Raw genomic sequence first — 25,213 nt, 5'->3', positions numbered from 1 at the left:
CGTCCGTTTCGCCTTTCAAGAGGTAGCCTATGAGTTCACCAGAGTACCGTTCGGCTTCAAGCTCACTCCATGCGTGTTTCCCGCTGTGTCGAGACGGCACTGTTGCCTCTGCGTCGTCAGGGTGTCATAATCTTGACATACAGTATCTCGACGACCTCCTGATCCTAGCTCCGTCCGTGGCGCGAGCGGTCGCTCACACCAGGCTTGTGATTGCCCACCTCACAGCCTTGGGGTTCACGAAAAATTGTGAGAAAAGCACTCCCATACCCTGCCAGCAGGTGACCTATCTGGGACTGCAGCTGGACACCGTGCAGATGAGGGCCCGGCTGTCCGAACCTCATAGAGCAGACATTGTGTCCCGGGCCACTCAGTGAGGGCGCTGACCATCATGAAGCTGCTCGGGCTGCTGGCAGCAGTCCACGTGGTAGTGCTGTTAGGCCCCCTACACATGCGTAGTATCCAAAAATGGTTTGGAGGGCTCCGGTTGAGCCCGGTTGAGCCACAACCTCTCAACACGGTGTGTGTCTGGGTCGAGTCTCCTTTTACGCACAGGTTTTCACAGCTGCTTCCCTGATGGGATGGGGCGGGACCTGCCGCGGGAAGGCGGTGAGTGGCATGTGGTGCCCATCCACACGTCCATCGCTCTGACCTCTGCAAAGCATGTGGGGGATCTGTGCACTCTGTCCGTGCAACCTGCCTGCTTATGCCAAGTTCAGACTACCTCATCCTGGTCTGATCTTCCACTTTCCGACAGGTTTTTGGAGAAAGCTCAGCAAAGCCCCAAATCAGAGGAAAATGATAGTGCCCTACCGTGAACAATGAGGGTGTGAGCTCACTCAAGTGCTCGCAGACCCTGGCAGATATTTATCTGGTGTAATATCTCGGGTCGGGATCGAGTCGGGAGTGATGCAACGAGCTACAGCCAATGAGAGCACACATGGAGTGGGGGGGGAGGGGGTTCCAGAAGGAGAGACAGGAGTGCAAGGAGCAGTGGCCAGAAACATACAACATATCTAATTTATTTTTCTGCTCTAGGATTTTAATATATTTCTTATTAAAATTCTGCTTTCATTCGTTTAAAGTAATCAATTAATCAAATAAAAAATAAATAATCTGGTTATGCGCATGGTATCTCATATTTGTGAAAAAACGTAGTTTAGAGACTCGACAGACTCGTCGGGGATTCCTCCCGGTGAAAGATCTTGTCATGTGGGACCTCCTGTCGCCGATCAGTCATGTAGAGTGGAAACCACAAGACTGCAAGACTCATGGTCACAAGGCACAAAGTTGTGTAGTGTGAACTGTACAGCGATCTGACCTCTTTGGAAGTCGTGTAGTGTTGCAACCTATCTCGCCTAAGGTGGTGATGAGCGATCTTTTTTCCTCATCCTCACCAGAGTGTCCCGTCCGCAATTTGGCATGCTACCTGGACCGCAAGGCTCCAATTGCCACGACAATTGTTTGTGTGGTATGGGACGGCTGCGCTTAGCCAGCCGCTCTCTGCACGGCGTCTATCTCACTGGCTATGTGAATGTGTTGCGACGGCTAATGAGTCTGTGGGTCGGGCTACACCGACCGCCTTCCCTGCCCATGCTACTTGAGGTGTGGCAGCTTCGACTGCCCTTTTTAGGGGCGTCGGGGTCGAAGAAATTTATACGGCAGCGTCTTTCTTGTCGCTGTCCCCATTTGTCCATTTCTAATTTGGCGTCACGGAACAGGATCGAGCTGCGTCCAGGGGGACCATCGACGACGGAGCCGGCATAGACTAAAATCCTCGTTTGGAGGACCGTTCTCCGGTGGGACTCTGGGGCTCGATCTACGTTCCTGATAGCGGGGTAAGACAGATGTTGTATGGTGGGAAAGACGTTTCTAATAAATAAATACATTTAAAATCAGATCTAAAATCAGGATTTATTTGATGATCCAAACGCCAACGGATTTTCATAAAAGTGTTTTATTCTCACCAAGGTTTAGAAGAAACCTGGAAATATAGTGACGACTATATTTACTTCGACTGATAATCGTAAAGTACGTGAATCTATTGATAAGGTAAATAGGTACAGGAAATAGATAAAAGGGGAGAATAAACACAAATTGACACAAAGGAAATCTCTAGGTAAGAAGGCAATCTTAAGAAAAATTCAACAAGTAAGGGAATTGAAGGAATGTTACAAATGTATGAAGGGAAAAGATGAAAGAACAATGATAAATCTGGTAGAATGGGAAAGCTTTGGTTTTCCCACAGGAGGACGCTTTAGTCTAAATCAGCTAGAAAGTTAGATTAAAAGACAGAGAAACGAAAAAGAGGAAGTACAAGGCCGATTGGTGGGCTTTTGGAGAGTGGGTAGAGAAAGCTAATAACAGAGAAAAGAAAAAGAATAAGAAGCAGGGAGAGGAAAAGGGACAGAGAGAGACGGGAATCAGGGAGAGAGACAGGGCCAGGAAAAGAGACAAAGAAAGCAGAAAGCATCAGCACCACCACCGTATACTGCTAATCAATGTACTTCTTTGTATCCTATGTTACCGGTGAAAATATTGGATCTGGACCTGGACTCCCATCCTCCCATATCGCATCAACCTCCAAATTTACCCAACCACGTCATTAACGACGAGCCTAACATCATTAATGCAGACATACCAGTGGTCGACCTCGACAGCGATGATGACGAGACACCACCTACAGCCTACGCCGGACGCCTGAAAGTTGTTTTCCACAACCACAGTGGACTGGTGAAACTGGAAACATGGGGGCACCTCCCCTGACACCATATGAGGCTCATCTACAGTCCACATTCGTCAAAGGACTGATGTTCCCACTCGGGGACATGTTGGAACGTTCGTTTGTCACCTGGAAGACGACGACCCTTGCTGACACCGTGCTCCACGCTGAACACACCTATGAGACACACCAAAGGAACAAAGACCGTAAACAAGATCAAAAGAAACAACGTGAGTCCCAGACCCAGACGACCAGGCTCGCTCAGGCCCTCACTCAAGGTCAGCAAAGTCCATCACAGCCTCAGCAAAACACCTCAGGCCAGACCCCACAAGGCGGGGGACTCCGTGGAAGTCGCCGAGGCCGGGGAGGTCACAACCTAGGCCGCAGCACCTGCTATCGCTGTGGCCAGGAAGGACACTGGGCCCGCGCCTGTCCCACGGCGCCAAAGAGACAACCACAGGGCAACTGGGGTCAAACAGGGGAATCAGGACAATATCAGAGTTGACGGCGGGAGTAGGGGACCCCAGGGAAAGACCCAAGCCATGGCTCTGCACACCCTGATCACGTGACACGTGCACACACACACACACACACACACACACAGGAAAACAATGACGAAAATGTGTTGTTCAAGCGTATTATACGCAAACCTACAGGAAGGATACAGGAGGATACAGGAAGAACATCTCAGCAAGAAAAGATCTGTATGTAATTGCATCGTTGGAAATAAAGGGGAAACAACAGAATCTTTGAAGGAAACTTTCCTATAATTCAAGATGATGAATGGCCTCCATATTCTGTTATGAATGTAAACACATTGAGGATTTAGATGTATATTTAATACAACACAGACAATTAATCCTATTATATAATTATAGAACCCAGAATCACAATTGCGGCGCTGCCCCTTGCGGCCGCCTGCGCGAGCACCATGTGCCGATTACGCACATTTAAGTATTTTTCGAGCTTATAGAGCTTGTGCGAAGTCACCGGGTGTCATGACATTTCACTGCATATATGTACGACCGTATGTGTATGTATGTGACTAATAATCTCTTGAACTTGAACTTGAACTTGAACCTGAATTTTCCTCTTTGTTTCCCTCCTTAGATACGCCCTCACCCCTGGCCGAGCTGGAAATGGAGATCTGGCTGTGGGCTGCGGCCCATGGTCCCTCTTTGAGACAGGTCCATTATAAGCATGGAGCTCCTCAGAGGTAGATGTAGAGGTGGTGAAGAACTCAACATTCCACCAGATGACCCTTGGACCCCACCCCCCCCCCCCATTCCGATCCCCCTCTAGCCTGGCTTCTCCCCACCTTGTTATATGGTCATCTTTTTCCTTTGCCCCTCCATCAAAAGGATTTCCAGGGTTTCCCACTGGGTTTTACCAGACGTCAAGGGCTAGGTTTTTTTCTGATAACTATATACAAACGGGGTTATTTGTTGACATACCATTTTTTTCTTGTGTAGCAATCAGTAATTTTATTGAATTTGTTCCCGCTTTATTCTTAGTGTACATTTATATGTACCTAGTGAGGTTGGTTGTTGGTTTGTGTTCTGTTGTGATGTGCTTTACGTATATATTTTGTTCCCTGCATGTGTTTCATTTTTAACATTCTATTTTGATGTTTTTACATTTCATTTTAATTTAGTATTTACATTTTCCATAGTTTTTTTTTATTATCCTTATGTTTATATGATTAAAAGGGTGGAATGTAATAATATATCTAAATCCATGTAATCACATAAACATATATGCACACACATAATGAAGAACACAACGTCATGTAGCTTCCGGTCACACACTTTTATTTCAGCACACAGGGTTCACTCTTTCACAAATCTTTTAGATTGTGTCCCCCATTGGGTTCCTGCCAGAAAGCGTGCCCCATCCTCAAGGCTTTCCTTATCTTGGCCTGACCAATTATTTTCTGCACCTGTGAAGGCAAGTTGACTGTATGTTCTCTGTATCTATGACATCGAATTGATCATATATTCTCTGACTCCCTGAAAATAAACTGTTCGACTCAGAGAGCCGCTCCTTAGCACATCTCTGATCCGACCCTTGTGCAAGTAAAACCAACGTCTGTCTGCCACTTTATTAAGACCATCGATACAAACTGCAGTTTAAAGCGACCCTTTCATTTCTGTAACACTACCTGTGTGATGTTCCCGCAGGGCCCCTTTTCCAGTCGGTGCTTGGGGTAACGGCCGAGCAGACTTAGGGAATATGTTCTTTCACAGGTAACTCCGATTTCTGATGTATTGCCTGTGTTTAGTGACTAACACTTTCTGTGGATACAGTGTGTGCAGTTTTAGTTGCTTCCCATTGGCCCTTCAGTGGGGCATGATGGACTGCCAGGGTTGTGGTGTGCGTAGATTACATTCACTGCCAGCTTTGACACCTTCAGCCTGCACTGTTACACACGTGGGGTGTGTTGGGGTCCAGTTGGGTGTAGAGTATCGGGGGTCTCCGCCCCTAGTATACCAATAGGAGTGTAGCCACTAAGGGGCGGAGACTCCTGACTTAGAAGGAGAGTTACTGTAGCTTTGTAACTACAGTTCTATGAAGGAGGTGTAGCCCCTTACAGTTTTATACCCCACTGGACCCCTATCATTCTTGCTGAATTTGTTTCAGAGGGCGAAGGGGGCACTTCCAGAGTTTATCGCCCCTAAGGGGGTTACGCCTCCTTCATAGAACTGTAGTTACAAAGCCACAGTAACTCTAGTTCAACAGCAGCAGGATATGTTGTTTTTGCAATCCTGCTACGAGGGTGTCGAACAGGACACCCACCTGTCACAGTGGACATGTTCTTGGTGGACAATTATAGTACACCCTTAGGCCACCGGATCACCTACATGATCAGCCCTGGTCTAAACGTGCACACACACACACACACACACACACACACACACACACACACACACACAGACTCACACACACACACATGCGCACACACACACACACACACACACACACACACAAAAACACAACACACATTCCATGACAATGGAACCCATTAAGGGCTGTTGGGCCCTGACCCCACGGTGACCCTGGTCCCACCCGGCAGCAGAAGACACCTGGTGATTAGTGGGAGTCAGCTGACCAGTTACCTGCCTCCATGTCCAATCTGCGCCTGACCCCCAAGCAAATGGCAAGAAAAACTAGCTTTTTTCCCACTTGTTCGACGTTGAATGAAGACTTTTTGCTATGAAATGAGTTTATTGGGCATTCATACCGAGCCTTTGGTTGCACTTTTATTGAACTTGTGACTTTGGAAACTGACCAGTCAGGTCTAATCAGGGTCCAAAACCGGGGCCCTTGAAGGAAGTTCAGGAGTATTTTCAATATTTTGGTTTCACATTTCTTTTGTTGTTATATATACAGTCTGTATGGTGCCTCACTCTCCTTATATGCTAATGAGAGCGAATTTATATTGTTGTGAAATTTACATGTTTAGTTGGTATGAACTACAATCTAGCCACTGGGGGTGCACAAGCCAGTGTCATCAGTCAGTCCCAGGCCCGGATGAATAGAGAGGGTTACGTAATGAAGGTCATCCGGCGTAAAAACCATGGCAAATCAAACATGCGGACAACGAATCTGATTTCCATACCGGATCGGTCGAGGCCCGGGTTAACCACGACCGCCACTGGGGCCGTTAGCCAACAGGGTGCCAGTGGAAATTGTGCTACTGTCGGCACAAGAAGAGGAAGAGGGGGAAGGCATGTCGGAGACATCAGGAGAGGAAGAAGGGTAGTAGAGTAGAGTTGAGAGTAGGAACTTTGAACGTTGGCACTATGAAGGGTAAAGAAAGAGCTGGCTGATATGATGGAGAGAAGGAAGGTAGATGTACTATGTGTACAAGAGACCAGGTGGAAGGGGAGTAAGGCCAGGAGTATCGGAGCCGGGTACAAACTTTTTTATCATGGAGTGGATGGCAGGAGAAATGGGGTAGGGATAGTCTTGAAGGAAGAATATGTCAAGAGTGTTTTGGAGGTGATGAGAGTGTCGGACAGAGTGATGAGCATGAAGCTGGAAATTGATGGGGTGATAATGAATGTGGTCAGTGCATATGCCCCCCACGTTGGGTCTGAGATGGAAGAGAAAGAAGAATTCTTTAGTGAGTTGGATGTAGTGGTGGAGGGCATCCCCAAGGGAGGGAAAATGGTCGTTGGAGCAGATCTCAATGGGCATGTTGGCGAAGGGACCAGAGACATAGGTGACAAGAAGGTGATGGGTAGGTATGGTGTCAAGGAGAGGAATGTGGAAGCACAGATGGTGGTGGATCTCGCCAAAAGGATTAAATAGTATTTGTGAATACAACAAACAACTCAAGAAGAGGGAGGAACACAGGGTGACATACAAGAGTGGAGGAAGGTGCACACAGGTGGACTACATCTTATGCAATCTAAAAGAGAATAGTGACTGCAAAGCTGTTGCTAGGCAGCATCGGATGGTGGTCTGCAGGATGACTCTGGAGGCCAAGAAGAGGAAGAGAGTGAAAGAAGAGCCGAAGATAAAATGGTGGAAATTGAAAAAGGAGGAGTGTTGCATGCAATTTAGGGAAGAGGTAAGGTAGGCAGTAGGTGGGAATGAACGGTTACCAGATGACTGGAAAACAACTGCAGAAGTGGCGAGGGAGACAGCCAAGAAGGTACAGGGTGTATCATGCAGGAAGGGGAAGGAAGACAAGGACTCTTGGTGGTGGAATGAGGAAGTACAGGAGAGCATAGAGCAGAAGAGGTTGGCGAAGTAGAAATGGGATAGTTAGAGAGATGAAGAAAGTAGACAGGAGTACAAGCTGATGAGGCGCAAGGAAAAGAGAGAAGTGGCAAAGGCAAAGGAAAAGGCATACGACGAGATGTATGAGAGGTTGGACAGTAAGGAAGGAGAAAAGGACTTGTACCGATTGCCAAGACAAAGGGACCAAGCTGGGAAGGATGTACAGCAGGTTATGGTCGTGAAGAATAATGATGGGAATGTGCTGACTAGTGAGGAGAGTGTGTTGAGAAGGTTGAAGTAGTACTTTGAGGAGTTGTTTAATGAAGAAAATGAGAGGGAGAGAAGAGTGGATGATGTGGGAATAGTGGATCAAGAAATGTAGTTAATTAGCGAGGATGTGGTGAGAAGAGCATTAAAGAAGATGTTGGCCCAGATGACATACCTGGGGAAGCATGGAAATGTTTAGGTGAGATGGCAGTCGTGTTCCTAACGAGACTGTTTAACACCATCCTGAAAAGGGAGAGGATGCCGGAGGAGTGGAGAAGTAATGTACTGGTACCGATATTCAAGAATAAGAGACATACAGAGCTGTAGTAACTACAGGGGAATAAAGTTGATCAGCCACAGCATGAAGCTATGGGAAAGGGTAGTGGAGGCTCGGTTAAGAGGAGAGGTGGGGATCAGCGAGCAGCAGTATGGTTTCATGGCAGGAAAGAGAAGTACAGAAGCAATGTTTGCTTTAAGAATGCTGATGGAAAAGTACAGGGAAGGCCAGAGCGAGTTGCACTGTGTCTTTGTGGATTTGGAGAAAGCATATGATAGGGTACGGAAAGAGGAAGTGTGGTATCGCATGAGGAAGTCGGGGGTGGCAGAGAAGTACGCAAGAGTAATATGGTATGATATTTATGAGGGCAGTCAGACAGTAGTAAGGTGTGCAGTAGCTGTAACGAAGGCATTGAAAGTGGAGGTGGGATTGCATCAAGGATCAGCTCTGAGCCCTTTCTTGTTTGCAGTGGTGATGGACAGGTTAACAGATGAAATCAGGCAGGAGTCTCCGTGGACTACGATGTTCGTGGATGACATTGTGATCTGTAGGGAGAGTAGGGAGCAGGTTGAGGAGAGCCTGGAGAAGTGGAGCCATGAATGAGAGAGAAGAGGAATGAAAGTCAGCAGGAGTAAGACAGAATACATGTGCCTGAATGGGAGGGAGGGCGGCGAAAAGCTGAGAATGCAAGGAGTGGAGGTGGAGAAGGCGGATGAGTTCAAGTACTTGGGGTCGACCATCCAAAGCAGCGGCGAGTGTGGGAGAGAGGTGAAGAAGAGAGTACAGGCAGGGTGGAGTGGGTGGAGAAGAGTGTCCAGAGTGATCTGTGACAGAAGGGTTCCAGCAAGAGTGAAGGGAAAGGTCTACAGGACGGTAGTGAGACCAGCCATGTTGTACGGTTTAGAGGCGGTGGCACTGACTAAAAGGCAGGTGGCTGAACTGGAGGTGGCAGAGTTGAGGATGTTGAGATTTTCATTGGGAGTGACAAGGATGGACAGGATTAAGAATGAGTACATTAGAGGGACAGCTCAGGTTGGACAGTTTGGTGGAAAAGTGAGAGAGGCCAGATTGAGATGGTTTGGACACGTGTGTAGGAGAGATGAGAGTGACATTGGGAGAAGGAGGCTGAGGATGGAGCTGCCAGGCAAGAGGAAAAGAGGAAGGCCAAAGAGAAGGTTTATGGATGTGCTGAGGGAGGACATGCAGGCGGTTGGTGTAAGAGAGGAAGATGCGCAGAACAGAAGGTATTGGAGGCAGATGATCCGCTGTGGCGACACCTAACGGGAGCAGCCCAAGGAAGAAGTTGGTACGATCTACATTGGATGTGTGTAGTTTAATCTTGCACCATTCTTAAAAAAAAAAAAAAAAAAAAAAACCACTACAGGCACCTTATTATTGGCAAATTAGGTCCGATTTTTTTAATTTACTTTTAATCTGCTGAAAAACCTCCAAAAGGTTGGGGCCCATGCAATAAAGGGTAAGAGCACACCCTACATATCAACGGTGGTATTACACCTCACCCAGCTCGACCAGTCCAGGTTATATTAAATTATTTCTTGTTATCTTCTATCACATTATCTTTTTATTATAATTATTTCACCGCCACATAAAATTATGATTTTATATTGACAATTATTGACATTACTCTCCCAGACATTTGACAGACATTGTAAACAATAATTCCAACATTTTAGTGTACTAACACACATTGTAATGTGTGAAAATAATTTCACCATGGTTTGTATTGAAAGAGCAATTTTCCATTCTGTTCCATTTAGGTATGCCGGTGCACCAGTATACACATTAATGGGAACTAAATATATTGTCTATACTTGTGATGACACGTCTGTGATAGTTGTCCATGGGATACAATCATATACAGTAGTCCTCAAAAAAAAAAAAAAAAAAAAAGGTTCACTACACAGTGACTTTTTAAAAACCTGGTTATCAAACAGTTAAAGATAATAAGTGAAATATAGAAAATCATTGGGTATTTTAGCATGATATATTGTAAAACTGGTAACCATCCCATCCCTTGTGTATGCATGTAAATATAGAGTAAACACAGCCACGGGAAATTAGGCACCACTGTTCCGAAAATGCCAAACTTTATTAACATTATAAAACCTTACGAACCTCTTAAAACAGCAAAGTATAAAATGGACTCTTCTGGGTTCGAGGTACAGAGTGAAAGTAGCTGCATTGTTTAAGTCAAAAGCCAAGTCCAAAAACTCAAAAAAGGTACAACTTTAAAGTCAAGTATTGAGTTGAAAATAGACCAAAACAAACAAAGACAAAAACATTTACAGTGTAGTTATCCATGCAGCCCATTACATCGACCAACATGAACAGAGCGGCTTTTTGAAACCAAAACCCCGGGCGTCGGGAATGAGTGGTTAAGTACTGTACATCAGTCAGGTGAGCGTCGCTGGAGCTCCCCGTCGGCACGGCAACCGGCTTCCCCTCCGTCCTCTCTACTGAAGCTCCTTCTGAATGCTGCCACAGAGGGGGCACCAGACACAGTCAAATCCTAGCTGTGGCATTAAATAAAAACCAACATAGGAAATCGTATGGTGACGTAAACGGATCGTACCTCTCCAGATACTTGTGCACGTTGTCGTGGCCGTTGTAGCGCGCAAGGCCCACCAGGATGCCCGTGGCGCAGCGGCCCTCCTTCTTTCGACACAGGCTGCAGTTGCACACGCCCCGGCAGATAGGACACGACCAGGCCTGCAGAGACAGATTGAGTCACCGATGTCCTCTTATATATGGAAAGTAAATTATTTTTTAGTACATGCAAAAACATACATAGGTGTAACAACAGCATCAAAAGCAAAAGTCTATTTCTGTTCATTTACTCCAAGGTTCCAAGTCTCTAGAGGGGAAAGGCCAGGTCAAAATCAAAAATGGCTGCGACACCTTTTATTTCTTCTTATGTATTGCTTCGGCAATATTGTTCTTGAGACTTTTAGGCAGGTAAAGGACTTTGAATTTTATAGGCCGAGATAGAGGGTCCAAGCTGAATTTATGGGTTATTTCTAGGTGTTCTCTACTTAAATAAGCTGCAGTGGAGCCCACTTGGTTGACAGAAAGTAGAAAGGAACAAGTTGAAGCAGAGGACCCAAACGCGGCCTCAAGTCCTCGGGCGGCCCCCTTGGGACAGTAAACAGACTCGGAACGACCTGCTTTGAAACAACATTTTTTTAAACTATTACTTTAAACTATACTAGGCTCTACAGTCAAATCTATTGGTTGTAGTCTTACTTTCATATTAGCCAATCATTACAAATACAATAATAACTTACAATACAAAAGCATTAAAAAGACTAACGCCTTCTTGGCAAGCTGCACACATTGGTGCAGTGCATTTGCCCAGTCCATACCTGCCAGATATAACATAACATTTTGTAACATTAAACAGTTGGATTTATTTTTTTTTACTTTAAAAATGACTTTTCTATTTTAGGGAGGCCCTGCGATACAGGGAGATGTGGAAAGCTCCTACCAAACTCTGAAGAAGAGATGTGCTTCAGGGATTGCATTCAAATGACTATACTGACCGGGTCGAGCAAAACGGTGCAGACGTCCTCCCCGTAGCGGTTCTTCAGGCACGGTCCGCAGAACTGACCTTTGCCCCCGACACACATGCCACTGCGACACACAGTCTTGGTGTCGAGGGTCTTCTGTCGGCACTGGTGGCAGGAGCTGCCCTGGAAACACACACACACACACACACACACACACACACACACACACACACACACACACACACACACACACACACACACACACACACACACACACACACACACAATCTTCCACTGTGGAGAGGTTGCATCATCTATACAGTCGGTTGCAGGTGAGTCCTGGTTCTGACGGAGCGACTCACGTTCTCTTTGTCCCAGATCTTGTCTTTGCTGCGGTACGCCACGTTCTCCAGCTCCTCCGGGCTGATGTCCTCCACAGACTTCACCACGTACCGGCATTTCTTGGAGGCGTAGCCGCGTCGCTTCTTCCTGCAGCCGTCCGCCTGCTCCTCGTCCACCTGTCCGTCCACAACAATAGGATTCCTCAGCCAACTTAACAGATATTACATCCTTGGTATTTGGGATTCATGACATGACCAAAGTCCTGTTATTTTTAAGATATATCAGTTGTTCATCGCTAGGTTGTTCACCCTGAATATTTTTCAAATATTGCCATTTTCATGTTTATATTTTTATTGTACTACTTTATTATTCTTTTGCCTACTGTGTTGATGTGAACTGCTGAGACAATTGCTATTTCCCTTTAGGGATGAATGAAGTATTTATCTAGTAGGAAAGAATTTTTTAACTTCACTTGAATTGACTCGCTCATTTGCTGATACACCTGCAGTGTAAATAATTCACATCCAAACACCCTTGAATGCCACATTTATCCTTGTTAGACATATTTTGACCAGACAAATTGTTAAGATCTGCCAAGGCTACACATAACATTTGGATAATCATTTGAGGGTATGAGAGAAGAATGGGGCGGAAGGTTGGACCAATGCTAATACCCGAGTTGATGGATGGTGCATGTGTACATATTGCGGTCCTACCTCCACCAGTCTCCTGATGTCCACCGTCTTGAGTCTTCGCTCCCCTCGGCCGGGCGATGCGCTCCTCTCCTCCACCGCAAAGTTCTCGGGCGGACGCGCCTTGCGGGACGGGTTGCGCCTCTCCGCGCCCGACTCGGGCTCAAATTTCCGCTTGCGTGGTGTCGTTTTCCTGGACGAGGGCTTCTTCTTCTGCTGAGGTGAAAGACGGGCATTAGCAGGAGCAATTTGACTGCTTGAATGAAGTTCACCAGGCGACAATGGCCGCCCACTTTCAAAGGCTCACCTGCGGAGTGCTGAGGGAACTCAGCTCCGCCATGGTGGTCAGGTCAGCAAACAGCTTGGCCAGCTGCAGCAACAGGAAGTCACAGTCAGAAACACGGTGGAGACAACATACTCACAGCCCGACACGGTCACCGATTTGAAGGTATTCCACACCATGGCCTTGTTCTCGCTGATGTTCTTGTCTCGTTTTCTCAAGCTCTGAGGTACCACCTCCTCCTCCTCATCCTCCTCATCCTCATCCTCGTTGTCTCTCTCTTCTTTCTCTTCCCTTGCCTCCACCTTCTTCCTCTCACTAGACCTCCTGGGGGGAGGGGCAGCTCTCGTTTGCTTCTTAACATTCGTCTTCTTCTTCTCGGAGAGCTCCGGTTTTGGGGTGGAAAGTCTTTTGGTGGGAAACCTGCATCAGAGGTCAGTATTAAGGTCAGCCTGTGAGACTGGGAAACATGGACAACTATCATCACAATAGTAGGGAACCTCGCAAAATATCCGCTTGGTCAATGATAAATCCCATCTTCCCATCCCATCCCACACTCTTACTTTAAGGCCACACAGAGACTCTGCCTCTTTGGTGGAGGCTCGTCGTCTCCATCTGAATAGAATCCTGTGTCCGCGGCGCTGTCCTCCGACTCTGTCTGGAGAAAAATGAATTTATAGGACTTTCGAATACTTTTAGCACTATCTTTTCAGTTTCAGAGACTTCACGCAAAAAAAAAAGGGTAATCAATTTTCAATGTGATCTTTAAAGATTCAAATATAATCTTGGTCACACACACACACACACACACACACACACACACACACACACACACACACACACACACACACACACACACTTACTTTATTCATCCAATTGTGACCTGCTAGTGTCTATTTGCAGCCATGCTGGGTAAATGTACAGTTCCCAGACATAATCTGTCATAAAAGCTATTCAGTAAAATGTTTTTTTTAACGTTACAATTTGAATGACAAAACCAGGGGGAAAATCACAAGTCTTCAGTTATCACGTTTATCACCTTTTCAAGCACTTCAGCACGAAATTGACTATTTTTCCAAGGTATTCAAGTACTTGGATTTCTGAGGATGAAATTCAAGCACTTTAAGTACCTCAAGGGACCTGGTAAGAACCCTGAATAAAGAGACATTTAAACCCAACACCGTGATGACCCAATCAAAGTAAAGCTGGGTCTCTGTACCTTGTCTTCGAGCCATTTGCCAAAGCAGCCGCTCCGCTCCTCTTCTTCTTCGTCGTCATCGCTGAAGCCCTGGAACTCCTCTTCGCTGTCGGACTGGCTGAACAGATTGGCCAACTCTGCAGTTATAAACTTGGACTTGAAACGCTGCGCCTGTAGACAGACATAAAAGATTGAGCAACTCATCAAACATTGTCATGAACTGGGAGGAGTAGAAGATTTGTACCAAACGGCCACGGTATTAACCCCATTGAAAATGATCAAAGTTTGAGGGGAAAATAAAGTACAACTATATCTATACTTGTGGCAAAGGCGCGTGGAAAGTTTTTATCTTCCAACATATCCTATAAAAAGAAAATCTAGCTACATTAATTATTTCAGAATTTCTTATAGTGGCAATTAAAGTGGGAACGACAAAAATCCTTGGTGGTGGAATACGGTCAAAATCACAGAATTCCATTTAAACCCCACACCCACCAACCCCACGCGTGTTTACCATCCTCGCCTCTGCACTCAGAGCTTTGCCTTCTTCTGGTAGATGGATTATTTTTCCTTTCTTGAGGTTTTGTGAACGTTAATACATTTCGACCACAAGTGTCGCAGTATAGTATATAGTAGTAAGTATAGCAGTTGCATTATTGCCGGCAAAGGCGGACCCCGCCACCAACAATGGAAACAATGCACGGGGGAGAGCACATGCATAACGAAAATACATTGAACGGCTCTTAGTTATCGACTGCCAAACTTAATGAAGTATACAAAAAGGGGATTTTGCTTTTAAGCAAAATAATCGCGCAGATGACCACTTTAACGATGTTTGGTGGCAGCGACGCGTTGACGCGACGCGGCTGGGTAAAGACGCACGGATGCAACGCGCGACACTTATTGTTTCATCCGGAAAACAGAAAAGAGAATCCCAACCGCGAACCCCCGCCACGTACCTTGGAAGTCAGTGTCATTTCTGTTTATTTGGCTCGAAACTGTTGCGGGCCAAAGTTTTCCTTGTTCAGTCACAATGAATCAATCACGGTGGATAGAGAAACACACACACACACACACACACACACACAGACAGTCACAAATCAATGACTGCGAAAACAGGGGTGCTTGTTGGGTTGCGTTATACATACAACATTTTCCTTTCTCTCCTATGTGTTGTTTATTGCATCGTTAAGCGCTTTAACAATTTACCCGAAGGTCCGAAAAACTTTCGCGAGGCGCACCCGAGCCGCGTTCACGCGACATAGACGCTCCTGGCGCCGGGGGTCGCCATTCACGTCCCCTACTCCCCGAATGGTACGGTCCGACTTTCGCGGGGAAAACGAAGTGGGCGGAGTCACTTTTTTTTTTTTATAAAGACGATCTGGTGAAGGAGGCGTGGTCACGTAGTTCACGCCGGCCTGATGAGGGAAAAGAAAATAGTTTTACATTGTAACTAAGAAATCCGGCATTTACTAATATCGGAGTCCGAAACAACCATCCAAGCGACAAACATACTTCACACTGAGTCATGGCCAACCGGGGTCAAAACTAGTGAGAAGGAAGTCTTAACGGGACGATTTGTTTGAATCCACTGGAGCGATGACCCGTAAGAGATGTGTGACGATCCAAACCTCAAATTCGAACGGAGCTAGAAAGCCGAAGCCAGTTTTGGTTGTAACTTTCCTCATGGTGGCACGAACACCTTCCGCCACAACTGCTGAGTGAGATTTCCACTATTCTGTTGAGTCAACAATTCTGCTGTTATGAATGCATATCAATGTGCCAAGTCCAATACTCCAAATAATGCATTATATAGGAACTCCCTGGGCAATGAACAGCATGTGAAGGCACATGGAAGATTTTATATCTTTTCTATTTGCATTTCAAATCAATAATTATGGTAGATATTACTAATATTATTATTCATTCGTTTATTTTCTAGGATTTGGAAACGTATGTTCCTCTAGGGGTTCCTATAGGTGGCCACTGCAACACATCTAGTAGGTATGCCAGCACTTACCTGTAGCACTTTTAATTACACTATTAAAAATGAATCATCATTTTAGTTTCTACCAACCATCCCGATGAAAGACGTCCCCCAGCGCAGTGGATCAGTTTCAAAAGAAGGAGAGTTTTTAGAAGAAGACACCGCATCGACATGATATTTAACCTTCCATTACCCGCCGGTCCGCATGGTGGCCAATGAGCCCCAGATCCTCCGGGGTGGATCGCGTAAACAAGTCGGAGCGGCACCTGCAGGTAGTTTGAAACGGGGCCGCTGGGCGCCGCATTTCACAGGCCTATACCCGAAAAGCGGACTCAACGCGCGAAGGAAATACACAAGCGCGACAAAGAGCGCCATTTGTTTGTAAGAAAGGAAATTAAACCGGAAAATAAACCGGAAGAGAATTTACGACAACGGCGCTGGCGGGCAGCGATAACGCACGGGACTTCTGGATAGTTATTTTCAAAGTAAAACCCTGAGCTTTAATAAGCGTTACGGAAATTCCGTGCCAAAATAGAATTTAAATTCGATCAAACAATTTTGAAGCTATTTTAAAAACTAGAAGAAAAAAATTACAAATGTCTTCCTTTCATCTGTGCTTTCAATTATGATCATTATGATAATTATTATGATGATGATGATGATTATATAGTATCTTCAGATTATAGTTATCAAATATGTTTCATCTGATGCTACATCTTTAAATGGTTGGCATATTTTACAATGTCCAATTTATGCGAAACATGACACTATCAACTCTATTAAAAAAACCTAAATTTAAAAAAAGCTCTCTCTCTATATATATATATATATACACACACACATACACACATGCATACACACACAAAATATAAAACATGTCTTCTATGCACAAGATAAATTATGGACTATGGCAGGGGCCAAGGGGGAGTATGGATGCTAACATTGGGGTATAAAGGCAGATGTTGATGGGATGTTCTGTACATGGATAACAAGGGATTAGTAGCCGCAAATTATGACTATGTCATAACAATGGACGGTACAATCAACAGTTTGAAATCTTGAAACGTTTGTCCGACGCTCACGTAACCGCGCTTTTACTTTGAAGGTGACGCTTCTCTGGTCTTGTTTCCGTTATTTCCTCTCGCCTCACGGATCCAGCGGCGGCGGCGGCGGCGGCAGCGGCGGCGGAGGAGCAGGTCAGCCAGGTTTCTTCCAAGCGAGCTGCTACTGGCGCATGCCTCTTCAGATTATGGCCCCCGTTTCGCGGATCCGATCGATCTGGACCCCGGACATCGAGGAGAAACTGGTGGAATTGTGGAGGGAACACGAGTGTCTGTACAACGTGTCATGTAAACAGTACCACGACAGGATGCAGAAGGAGAAGAGCTGGGCTGCCATGGCCAAGGCTCTGAGGCAAAACGGTGAGCAGCCCAGACACTGTCACCGGGAGTCAAAACACATGAGAAAGAATAAATGGTGTGGAAGCATTCCAGACGTATTCCTTGAAAATGTGGAAATAAATAGAATACAACCCACTTTGAATTATAATATCTAATATCTGTCATTTATAAGACATCGGATGGTGTTTACCTTTATCTAGTACGAATATAATATTAATATCAGTGTTGTTTCCCTAGGGGGGTTAGGGCTAACCCCTCCCGTGAAAACTCTGCTTACAGTGTCTGTGGTTAAGACCAGAGTGAACTCCCTGAGAACCCAGTACACCAGGCTCCTCAAGTCCAAGCCCAAACCCAGAGGAGGCATCATGATGACCTCCAAGCAGCGCTGGATCCTGGACAGTCTGGACTTCCTGAGACCTCACGTGACCTCGCGTCCGCCAGAGAACATAGTAAGGGCACGTCTAGTTTGCGCCTACATTTTTTAAATTTTACTTCATTTTACCAGGTTTGTCTCATTGAGACTCAGGGTCCCTTTTACCAGAGAGATCTGGCAGAGAAAGCAGCGGAGAATGCCACCGAATGCACCATTCGAAACACAACACTACAGTATGAAACAACATTTACATCGTGAAACACGGGGAAATTATAGAAGTGGAAATCTATAATCTCCTGCTTCATTATCCAGACATTAAATTGCTCTGAGCATACTCAAAGGGACACTCTGTTGCTGTTTCAGGGTGTTGAGTGAGAGAATTGAGAACTGAAAACCCTTTTCCCTACGCTGTTCATACCTTTGGGACTGCCCTCGAAATGCAGCTATTTGAGCGTAGGTCGTAGATATTTTCAGATTTTTGGACAAAATATCTACATTGTATTGCTGTGTCGTACTGTTGTATACTGTATTGTATATCTCCATACACACTTTATTCACATGCACTTTACTGCACATATCTGTATATACAAATAGCCTATCCTATATACATAACTCTATTCTCTTCACTTCTATTTTGTACCCCCACTCTGTATTACCTTTTTGAGTCTTATTTTAATTTTATTTTATATTATTCTATTCACTTACTGCATTATGTTTTAGGAATCATTCATTTTCAATTAGTTAGCTAGGTAGAAATTAGGTTAGCTATTATGTTCGGTTTAGTAACTATTGTGCATAATCTCCGGGTGCGTTGCAAAAACATTTCACTGCATATACTGTACGTTTGAAAGTATGTCTATATATATATATATATATATATATATTACATTACATTTCATTTAGCAGACGCTTTTATCCAAAGCAACTTACAATTGTTCAAACACAGACGGACGCAGCCATCAGGAGCAATTAGGGGTTAAGCGTCTTGCTCAAGGACACTACAGTATGCTAGCAGGAGGAGCCTGGGATCAAACCAACATCCTTTAGATCACTAGACCACCAGCTCTATCTATATATATATATATATATATATATATATATATATATATATATATATATATATATATATATATATATATGAGAATGACAAATCAACCTCTTGAATCTTAAATACATAGGTATTGTGTGAGCCCTCAGACTACACGACTTTCAACATCCCAACGTCGCTGGGGTGTTTACACTACACGATCCATTTTCTTAAAAATGCATTTTCTTAAAATATGTTGCTTTGGGCCGTGGCGTCCTGGTGGCTCAATCCGTCAGCGTCCCAGACAGGGGTGTTCACACTACAAAACAACCGCTGTCTCGCATGAATGCACGCACGCCTTGGGTATTTTTCCACCTGACTTTGCCAAAAGTAAACAAAAAAAACCAAATGGAGCTTTATAATGAAGAATGGTTTGCAGTTGCAGTTCAGTGTCTGCTCATGTCTTTTGTAACGATTAAAGAATTAAAATTATGAATTAACAAAATTATGTAGATTTGGAGGAGTGGGTGGGTTGACACGGACTGCATGCATTAACCTTCATCCATCCATTCCAACCATTATCTATACCATTTATCCTCGTGGGGTCGCTGGAGCCAATCCCAGCTGTCATTGGGCGAGAGGCGGGGTACACCCTGGACAGGTTGCCAGTCTATCAGTTGGAGGTAAATAATTTTTATAAATGAAGACTTAAACAATGAAGTGTAATGAAAATATCTAATATTCCTTTATTTTAATATTCCATACACATTCCATATACGCTTATAATACGCTCATAATATTCAGTATAAAAGAAGTCCTGCCAGGTAACGCCATTTAAAAATTGAATACAATAAATATTACCAATATTATTACTTGAAATCAAATAATTTCCATTTATGAACAATAACTAACAAATGCAACTGCATTAATTAACTTAAAATACAATTTTGATAAAATCAAAAACAATAAATATGGCAAGTAGGTCTAAATAAATAATAACGTTTGTGGTGTTAACGTCTCGTTGACATATTTTACGCAGTGGATATTTGCCGTCTGCTTTGGGTTGAACTGAAATATCAACTAAAAACACCAAACTATTGATGTACGTGTCAGCGCTGTCAATGTACATCTTTCTGCTGCTTCTCAGAGTTCTGGACGCTGTGCTTTGTATCTGCTCCGTGTGTGTGTCTACTGTGTTTACAAGCGCAACCTGTCCACGGGGGAGGAGGCGGGGTCTATTTCTATATCGACAAACGTGATTGGTTAGGGATGAAAAGTCAGCTTTAAATTGTCCAAACTTATTGGCTTTCCGTTGCAACTCGCTCAATGTGGAAATGAACAGATCTCTGGAGTTATTTATCGAAATGATAGTCTATTTTATTTCGACATCGAGGAAAAAAATATGGTGATAATAATCGTTATTGTTTTATCGCCCAGCACTAATTCAAATTGTGCTTAAAGGGAATTATTTTCACCGCACATAATGAGACCGGAGAGATTTAAATATGTCAGACTTCAACAGATTTTCCCGGTCAAAACCGGCAATTACCAGATAACGGAAACTCTGACCTCCGTCTCGAAAAGTGATAGGAGCGTTCTGTGAGATGCGTGGAGCATTTCGCCCCCGATCTCACTAATGTGTCTGGGACAGCCAGATCCGGGCAAATATCACTCAGTCTGAACAGAGCATTAAAGCTTGTCTGACCAACGTGTAGAAATGGTCTCTAGTCTCCTGGTCTCCATAAACTATTTGATAATGTTTGGTTATGTTCCTCTCGTACAGCTTGGTCCCCTGAAGGACAACCTCCAGAGCAAGGACACAGCGAGTGACATGGACGGCCCGTGCGAGGACGACTACTCTGGGATCTTCCACTCCACGCTGACGTCGGAGGACGCCGAGAGGCCGCGCACGGAGGGAGAGCCACCTGGTGCCTCGTCGCCTGAGGCTTCCTACGAGTTCGGCCGGGAGCCACCGTCCTCCTCCTCCGCCCTGCGAGTGCTCAAATCGTCGGTGCTAAAGAAGAAGGCGTGGGGCAGGAAGCGCGGCGCCCCGCAGGGCTTTGAGCAGGAGTCACTGGCCATCATGCGTGACGTGTCGGCCGCCGCCACCATGCTGAGCCAGAGGCAGAGTTCGCCCTACTACAACCTGGGCCTCCACTGGTGCCTGGAGATCGACCGGCTGAGCGACGTGGAGTCCCAGAGGAATCTCAGACACTTCATCTCCACGGTGATTTTCGAGGCCCAGAGCAGAGACTACTTCCCCTCACCGTTCTCCGTCCCCTCTCCGTTCTCCGAGCCGGCCATGGGCGCTCCGCTGGCAGAGCCGGAGAACCGCAGGTCGGGGGAGATGTGAGCTTTTCAGCGGGTGTGTGTCATATTTTCAGGACGTGTACCTGTTACCTGTATAGTTGTTCCATGTCTTCTTCTCACAATCTGACTTTTTATTGGTCTCTTTCCTTGCCAAACTGCATGTGTGCTCTTTATCAGTCAAATTTCTATAATGCACTGCTTTTATTCTATTAAAGGCAGAGCTTTTACGTTTTGACCTCTCCCCATCTGTTTGACCTCTCCCCATATGTTGGGGTTTAAACGAGAGCTGCTATATCACTTGTCATAACATGGAAGGAATCCCCGCTGTATTACAATGTCACCATTAGTAAAACAATGTTCTCAATATAAGGACGGCCAACCAATCCAATTTGAAGGATTCCAGCGATTGATATCTCTTTTCTCCTTTTAATCAACTCAAATTGTTCGACTTAAAGCCAAAGGTTTTATAGACAGTGTGTTGCTTTTATCGTGTAGAAAGTCTTTCAGGGCATCACACGGCCTGCCTGGTTGTGGAGGGTTTTTTTTAAACAACGATCTCGCACAATACTCCAAGGCCGTCTCTCTCTCTGCCATGTTTCATCTATGAATCAAAGAACGAACACCAATGTGTGGATGATTTACGCTTCGGACTGCTCCTCGAAAACAGAAGTTTGCAGAGAAAGCAGTCAGCATCGACTTCACGGCTTTTTGTGTTTGAAGGAAAATTTGCAAATTGGAGACATTCCATTGTTTGGTCAGAGCTCCAAAGCGATTTTCAACCACCCAGGCAATGAGTAAGCCCAACGAGTAGGGCTTTTTTGGAGTATGGAATCCTGAATACAGTCGGTAATGGACAATTTATTCATTTGAAATTATAATACAAAAATAAATATTGTGAGTTATATTATTTAAATGGGTAGTAATGTTTTTAGTCCCCTTGCCTTCAATCAGTTGGTAAATGAAAGAAAATACTTTCCATTTATCCTTCATCCATTTCCTGTTTTAACCGTGGATCACTTCCCATATTCTTCATTGCTTTTATGAGAATGCTAAGGGCTAAAAGTTGTGCAATTGCCACATAACTACAAACAAATAATAGTTAAAACTGCAGCATTGATAACATTGAGAACTATAAGAATTTGATCCAGTCCTGTATATGAATTAGAATAGTATCTATGTAATCATTTCATTTTTGTCCATCGTAGCCGCTATTTCTCTAACTTCAGGAGCTCAGGACACAAGATCCTGCAGTTTGAAATAGCATCGGGAGCTCGGGGACCAAGCAGCGGGGGAGGAGCAAATGAGAGAGCGAGAGGAAGCCAAGGGGAATCCCTGTCTGTCTGTCAGTCTGTCTGTCTCAGGCACATGCGGGAGGGGGGGCCCGAGCACCGGCCCCTTTGCATCTTAATGTCCATGGTGCCCTTTTTATCAGGCGCGTTTGTTGTTTTTTGTTGTTGTGTGAATGGGCATCGATATTTCATTGGAAACAGCTGTATTATACTTTATATGGACTGGAGATGTCCCCGACAGACCCTGTTTTAGTGGGGCGGTTGAAGGGGGTACTGACCGTTATAGTGGAACATTTATTTTATTTTTTCCCCAAATCTGAATATCAACTGTCAACTTTGAACAAAACAGAATAATATAAGCCCAAATAATAGCCATATTTAAGCAGGCACCAGTGGTTTTAGTGGGACAAAGAAGACAATAACTCCTTTCCCCAAGGAGCAAGGCAAGATATATTCATGAGATGCGTTCTGAACATGTCCTCCTTGGTTGAGTCCAAATTAGTCTTCATTGGGGGGGACACAGGCGACCCCCCCCCCCCCTAATATTTAGAACATGTCCATTACCCCCCCACCCCCCCCAATAAAAACTGAATTGTCATCTGGAGCCTGAAATGTGTGTTTTCCTTTACATAAATAAAGCCATTTGCACCATAAATTGATGCAGAAAAAAGGCACACATTAGGGCATAAAAATTCACCAGAATTCAGAAAATTAAGTGTTTGACGCTAAAAATTCCTTTGGAGAAAACCCCCAGACCCCCCCAAACCAACCCCACTGTATATACTATATATATATATATATATATATATATATGGGTTGCTAAAATTCAACAAGTTATGCTGGAAATGGCATTTTTTAATCTTGTTCCATTTGCCCTTTTTTTATTTTAAGCACTTTCCCCACAAATTGGCCGCAAATTGTGCCCTGATCGCTCCCTCAGAGGACATACATAGGACCCAAAACGTATAGTTTGTACGTACTATTTTTGATCAACAATATCATGCTTTTTTCGAGGCCTTTAATGCACAATCACAATGACAGATGAATAGATCAGGGGCTATTTTTTTTATTAGGGGTCAGGCTGTAACTCTATTGTTTTTGCTCCGATTTTTATTATTATTAATCTTTTGCCGTTTTTTGGGTTCAAAGTATCGGAAATACGGCAACCGCAGTACGCACAGATCTGGTGGAGGTCTCGTTGGAACCCGGGATGTTTCAGACGTCTTGTTCGAGGTCAATATCGATGTACATTGAAAAACTGTTGTACATTTACCGAAAGTAGAAGAACATTGGTTTGATTTGATTACTTTCAGGATATCATCATCTGAAGTTATAGCCAAGCTTCATCTCTCGGAAGTCATTCCCATCCAGCGACTTGTGGACTGCATCACCTTTGCTACACGTAGACAGACAACCTGATCCGATGCGGTGTTTAATGGAAACTCGGAAAACTGTAATTCCTGCTGCGTTTCACCAAACCCTGAAAACTATAATTGGCCACGGAAGGCATTTTCGCACCACAGGAAATTCTAAGAACCTTTGGAGGATGGTGACTAATATTACAAAAGTTGAAAAGGTTGTGAATACAGAAAATTAGGGTGAATAACTGATTTATTTACTTTTCTGATGATGGCTTTGTTTTTGCAATAAAAATAACAAATGTCACGCTGTCTTTATAAAAATTACCTTCCTGAAGATGGCCTTGTTTTTGTAGAAGAACAATTACATATCAGGCGATCTTTATGAATATTGTTTTGTTTGACAACTTTGTTCAAGTTTTAAACTGTTTCTTTGAATTTCTGAAGATTGCCTTCTTTTGTACTACAAAGATATTACCTGTCGTGTGATCTTTATAAATGCTGTGATATTTTTTGGTTGGTTTGTCCAAATGTTTTGGCCAACTTTTCAATAAAACAATTATAGCACAGGTGTTGTCGTGATCTCTCCAAAATCACCCCTCCGTTCTATTTTGCAAAAGAAAAACAAAAAGACGTTTGATCCAGATCTGTTCAACTGGTCTAACCTTTGAGACAAAATAATTGGAAAACCTGGAATTGGTGTCGAAATAAATAATGTGTTTTATGGAACCTCTGAAAACGAATTCGTACCCAACGCGACTAAACTGGACCCTGTGTATTGCAGCTTTACTCTTGCGTTTCCTTGTCCTTCATTCGCGCCCGCCTGCCTGTCTGCTCTTCGATTTGCCGGACAACCATCCATCCGATCTACTTTACACTTGGTGGGTGTGTTGCCGGGGACCCAAGGACGTGCGGTACGGAATTGAATGCAATTTGGACGCGCGACACACGTTAAATATGAATAAACCTTCAACAAGCAGCGAACGGTGAGCGGCGCAGCCTCTGGGACTGAGTCGCTCACGTCCGCACTCCGCGGTGCCGCAAACAAAGGCACACGCTACCTTACACGAGCCCCTTTAACGTTTTTATGAATTTAAAGCTATGACTTAACATATACATGAAGTAAAAATGCTTTCAAACATCAACCACCTTGTAAGTTTGCGAAGGTAATGTTTTCTGTTTTCTGACGGAGCAGCTGCTTCTATTTTCCGACGGCGGCATCAATCATAAGAAACGGGAAACATGAACTTTAATTATTCAAAAACCCCTTTAAGCTTTTTTTTTAAATCTTATTCACATTTGGTAAAACTCCTCTTTGCTTCCCTTTCCTTTGAAAACCCTCTTGTTTTCTGATTGAATACAACTATTATTATTATTATTACCATAAATGCCTCTGAACAGGCTTACGTGCGTTTATTTCACAGTATATTCAATGGTAA

The 25,213-nt window shown here is 44.4% G+C and overlaps 2 protein-coding genes across 5 annotated transcripts; one reads left to right on the top strand and one right to left on the bottom strand.

Annotated features, from left to right (window-relative positions):
• Positions 1–10,082: 10,082 nt before the first annotated feature.
• On the bottom strand, positions 10,083–16,449 carry cdca7b (cell division cycle associated 7b). Of its 4 annotated transcripts, none has more exons than XM_080005413.1 (10): positions 16,108–16,449; positions 14,052–14,201; positions 13,396–13,490; positions 13,012–13,255; positions 12,860–12,922; positions 12,577–12,768; positions 11,881–12,036; positions 11,552–11,701; positions 10,585–10,721; positions 10,083–10,487 (listed from the first exon to the last, which is right to left on the bottom strand). In XM_080005413.1, exons 1-10 carry the CDS (start codon positions 16,108–16,110, stop codon positions 10,466–10,468), a joined length of 1,212 nt encoding a protein of 403 aa, XP_079861539.1. In that variant the 5' UTR covers positions 16,111–16,449; the 3' UTR covers positions 10,083–10,465. The 4 variants fall into 4 exon arrangements, with proteins under 4 accessions (XP_079861539.1, XP_079861538.1, XP_079861536.1 ...); XM_080005412.1 differs by lacking the exon at positions 16,108–16,449 and adding an exon at positions 14,990–15,636; XM_080005410.1 differs by lacking the exon at positions 16,108–16,449 and having other exon boundaries at positions 14,052–14,410.
• Positions 16,450–17,139: 690 nt separating this feature from the next.
• LOC307233955 (uncharacterized protein) lies at positions 17,140–24,112 on the top strand. Its single transcript, XM_080005450.1, has 3 exons — positions 17,140–17,438; positions 17,697–17,866; positions 20,601–24,112. The coding sequence occupies exons 1-3, from the start codon at positions 17,252–17,254 to the stop codon at positions 21,168–21,170; spliced, it is 927 nt and encodes a 308-aa protein (XP_079861576.1). The 5' UTR covers positions 17,140–17,251; the 3' UTR covers positions 21,171–24,112.
• The last annotated feature ends 1,101 nt before the right edge of the window (positions 24,113–25,213 follow it).

This window comes from Zeus faber (genome assembly GCF_960531495.2).
Source record: "Zeus faber genome assembly, chromosome: 1".
NCBI lineage: Eukaryota > Metazoa > Chordata > Actinopteri > Zeiformes > Zeidae > Zeus > Zeus faber.
The sequence above is the reverse complement of the archived record's forward strand: the minus strand, read 5'-3'. Positions and strand labels throughout refer to the sequence as shown.

What these genes read in the sequence shown, in the direction of transcription:
- cdca7b (XM_080005410.1), bottom strand. Translation starts at nt 14,234, where the DNA reads ATGAGTTGCTCAATCTTTTATGTCTGTCTACAGGCGCAGCGTTTCAAG. An exon ending in AGATCTGGGACAAAGAGAAC is followed by an intron (nt 11,702 to 11,880) that starts GTGAGTCGCTCC and finishes GTGTGTTTCCAG; the next exon opens with GGCAGCTCCTGCCACCAGTG. An exon ending in GCACCGTTTTGCTCGACCCG is followed by an intron (nt 10,722 to 11,551) that starts GTCAGTATAGTC and finishes CTGTCTCTGCAG; the next exon opens with GCCTGGTCGTGTCCTATCTG.
- LOC307233955 (XM_080005450.1), top strand. Translation starts at nt 17,252, where the DNA reads ATGCCTCTTCAGATTATGGCCCCCGTTTCGCGGATCCGATCGATCTGG. An exon ending in CAAGGCTCTGAGGCAAAACG is followed by an intron (nt 17,439 to 17,696) that starts GTGAGCAGCCCA and finishes CTCTGCTTACAG; the next exon opens with TGTCTGTGGTTAAGACCAGA. An exon ending in CGCGTCCGCCAGAGAACATA is followed by an intron (nt 17,867 to 20,600) that starts GTAAGGGCACGT and finishes CCTCTCGTACAG; the next exon opens with CTTGGTCCCCTGAAGGACAA.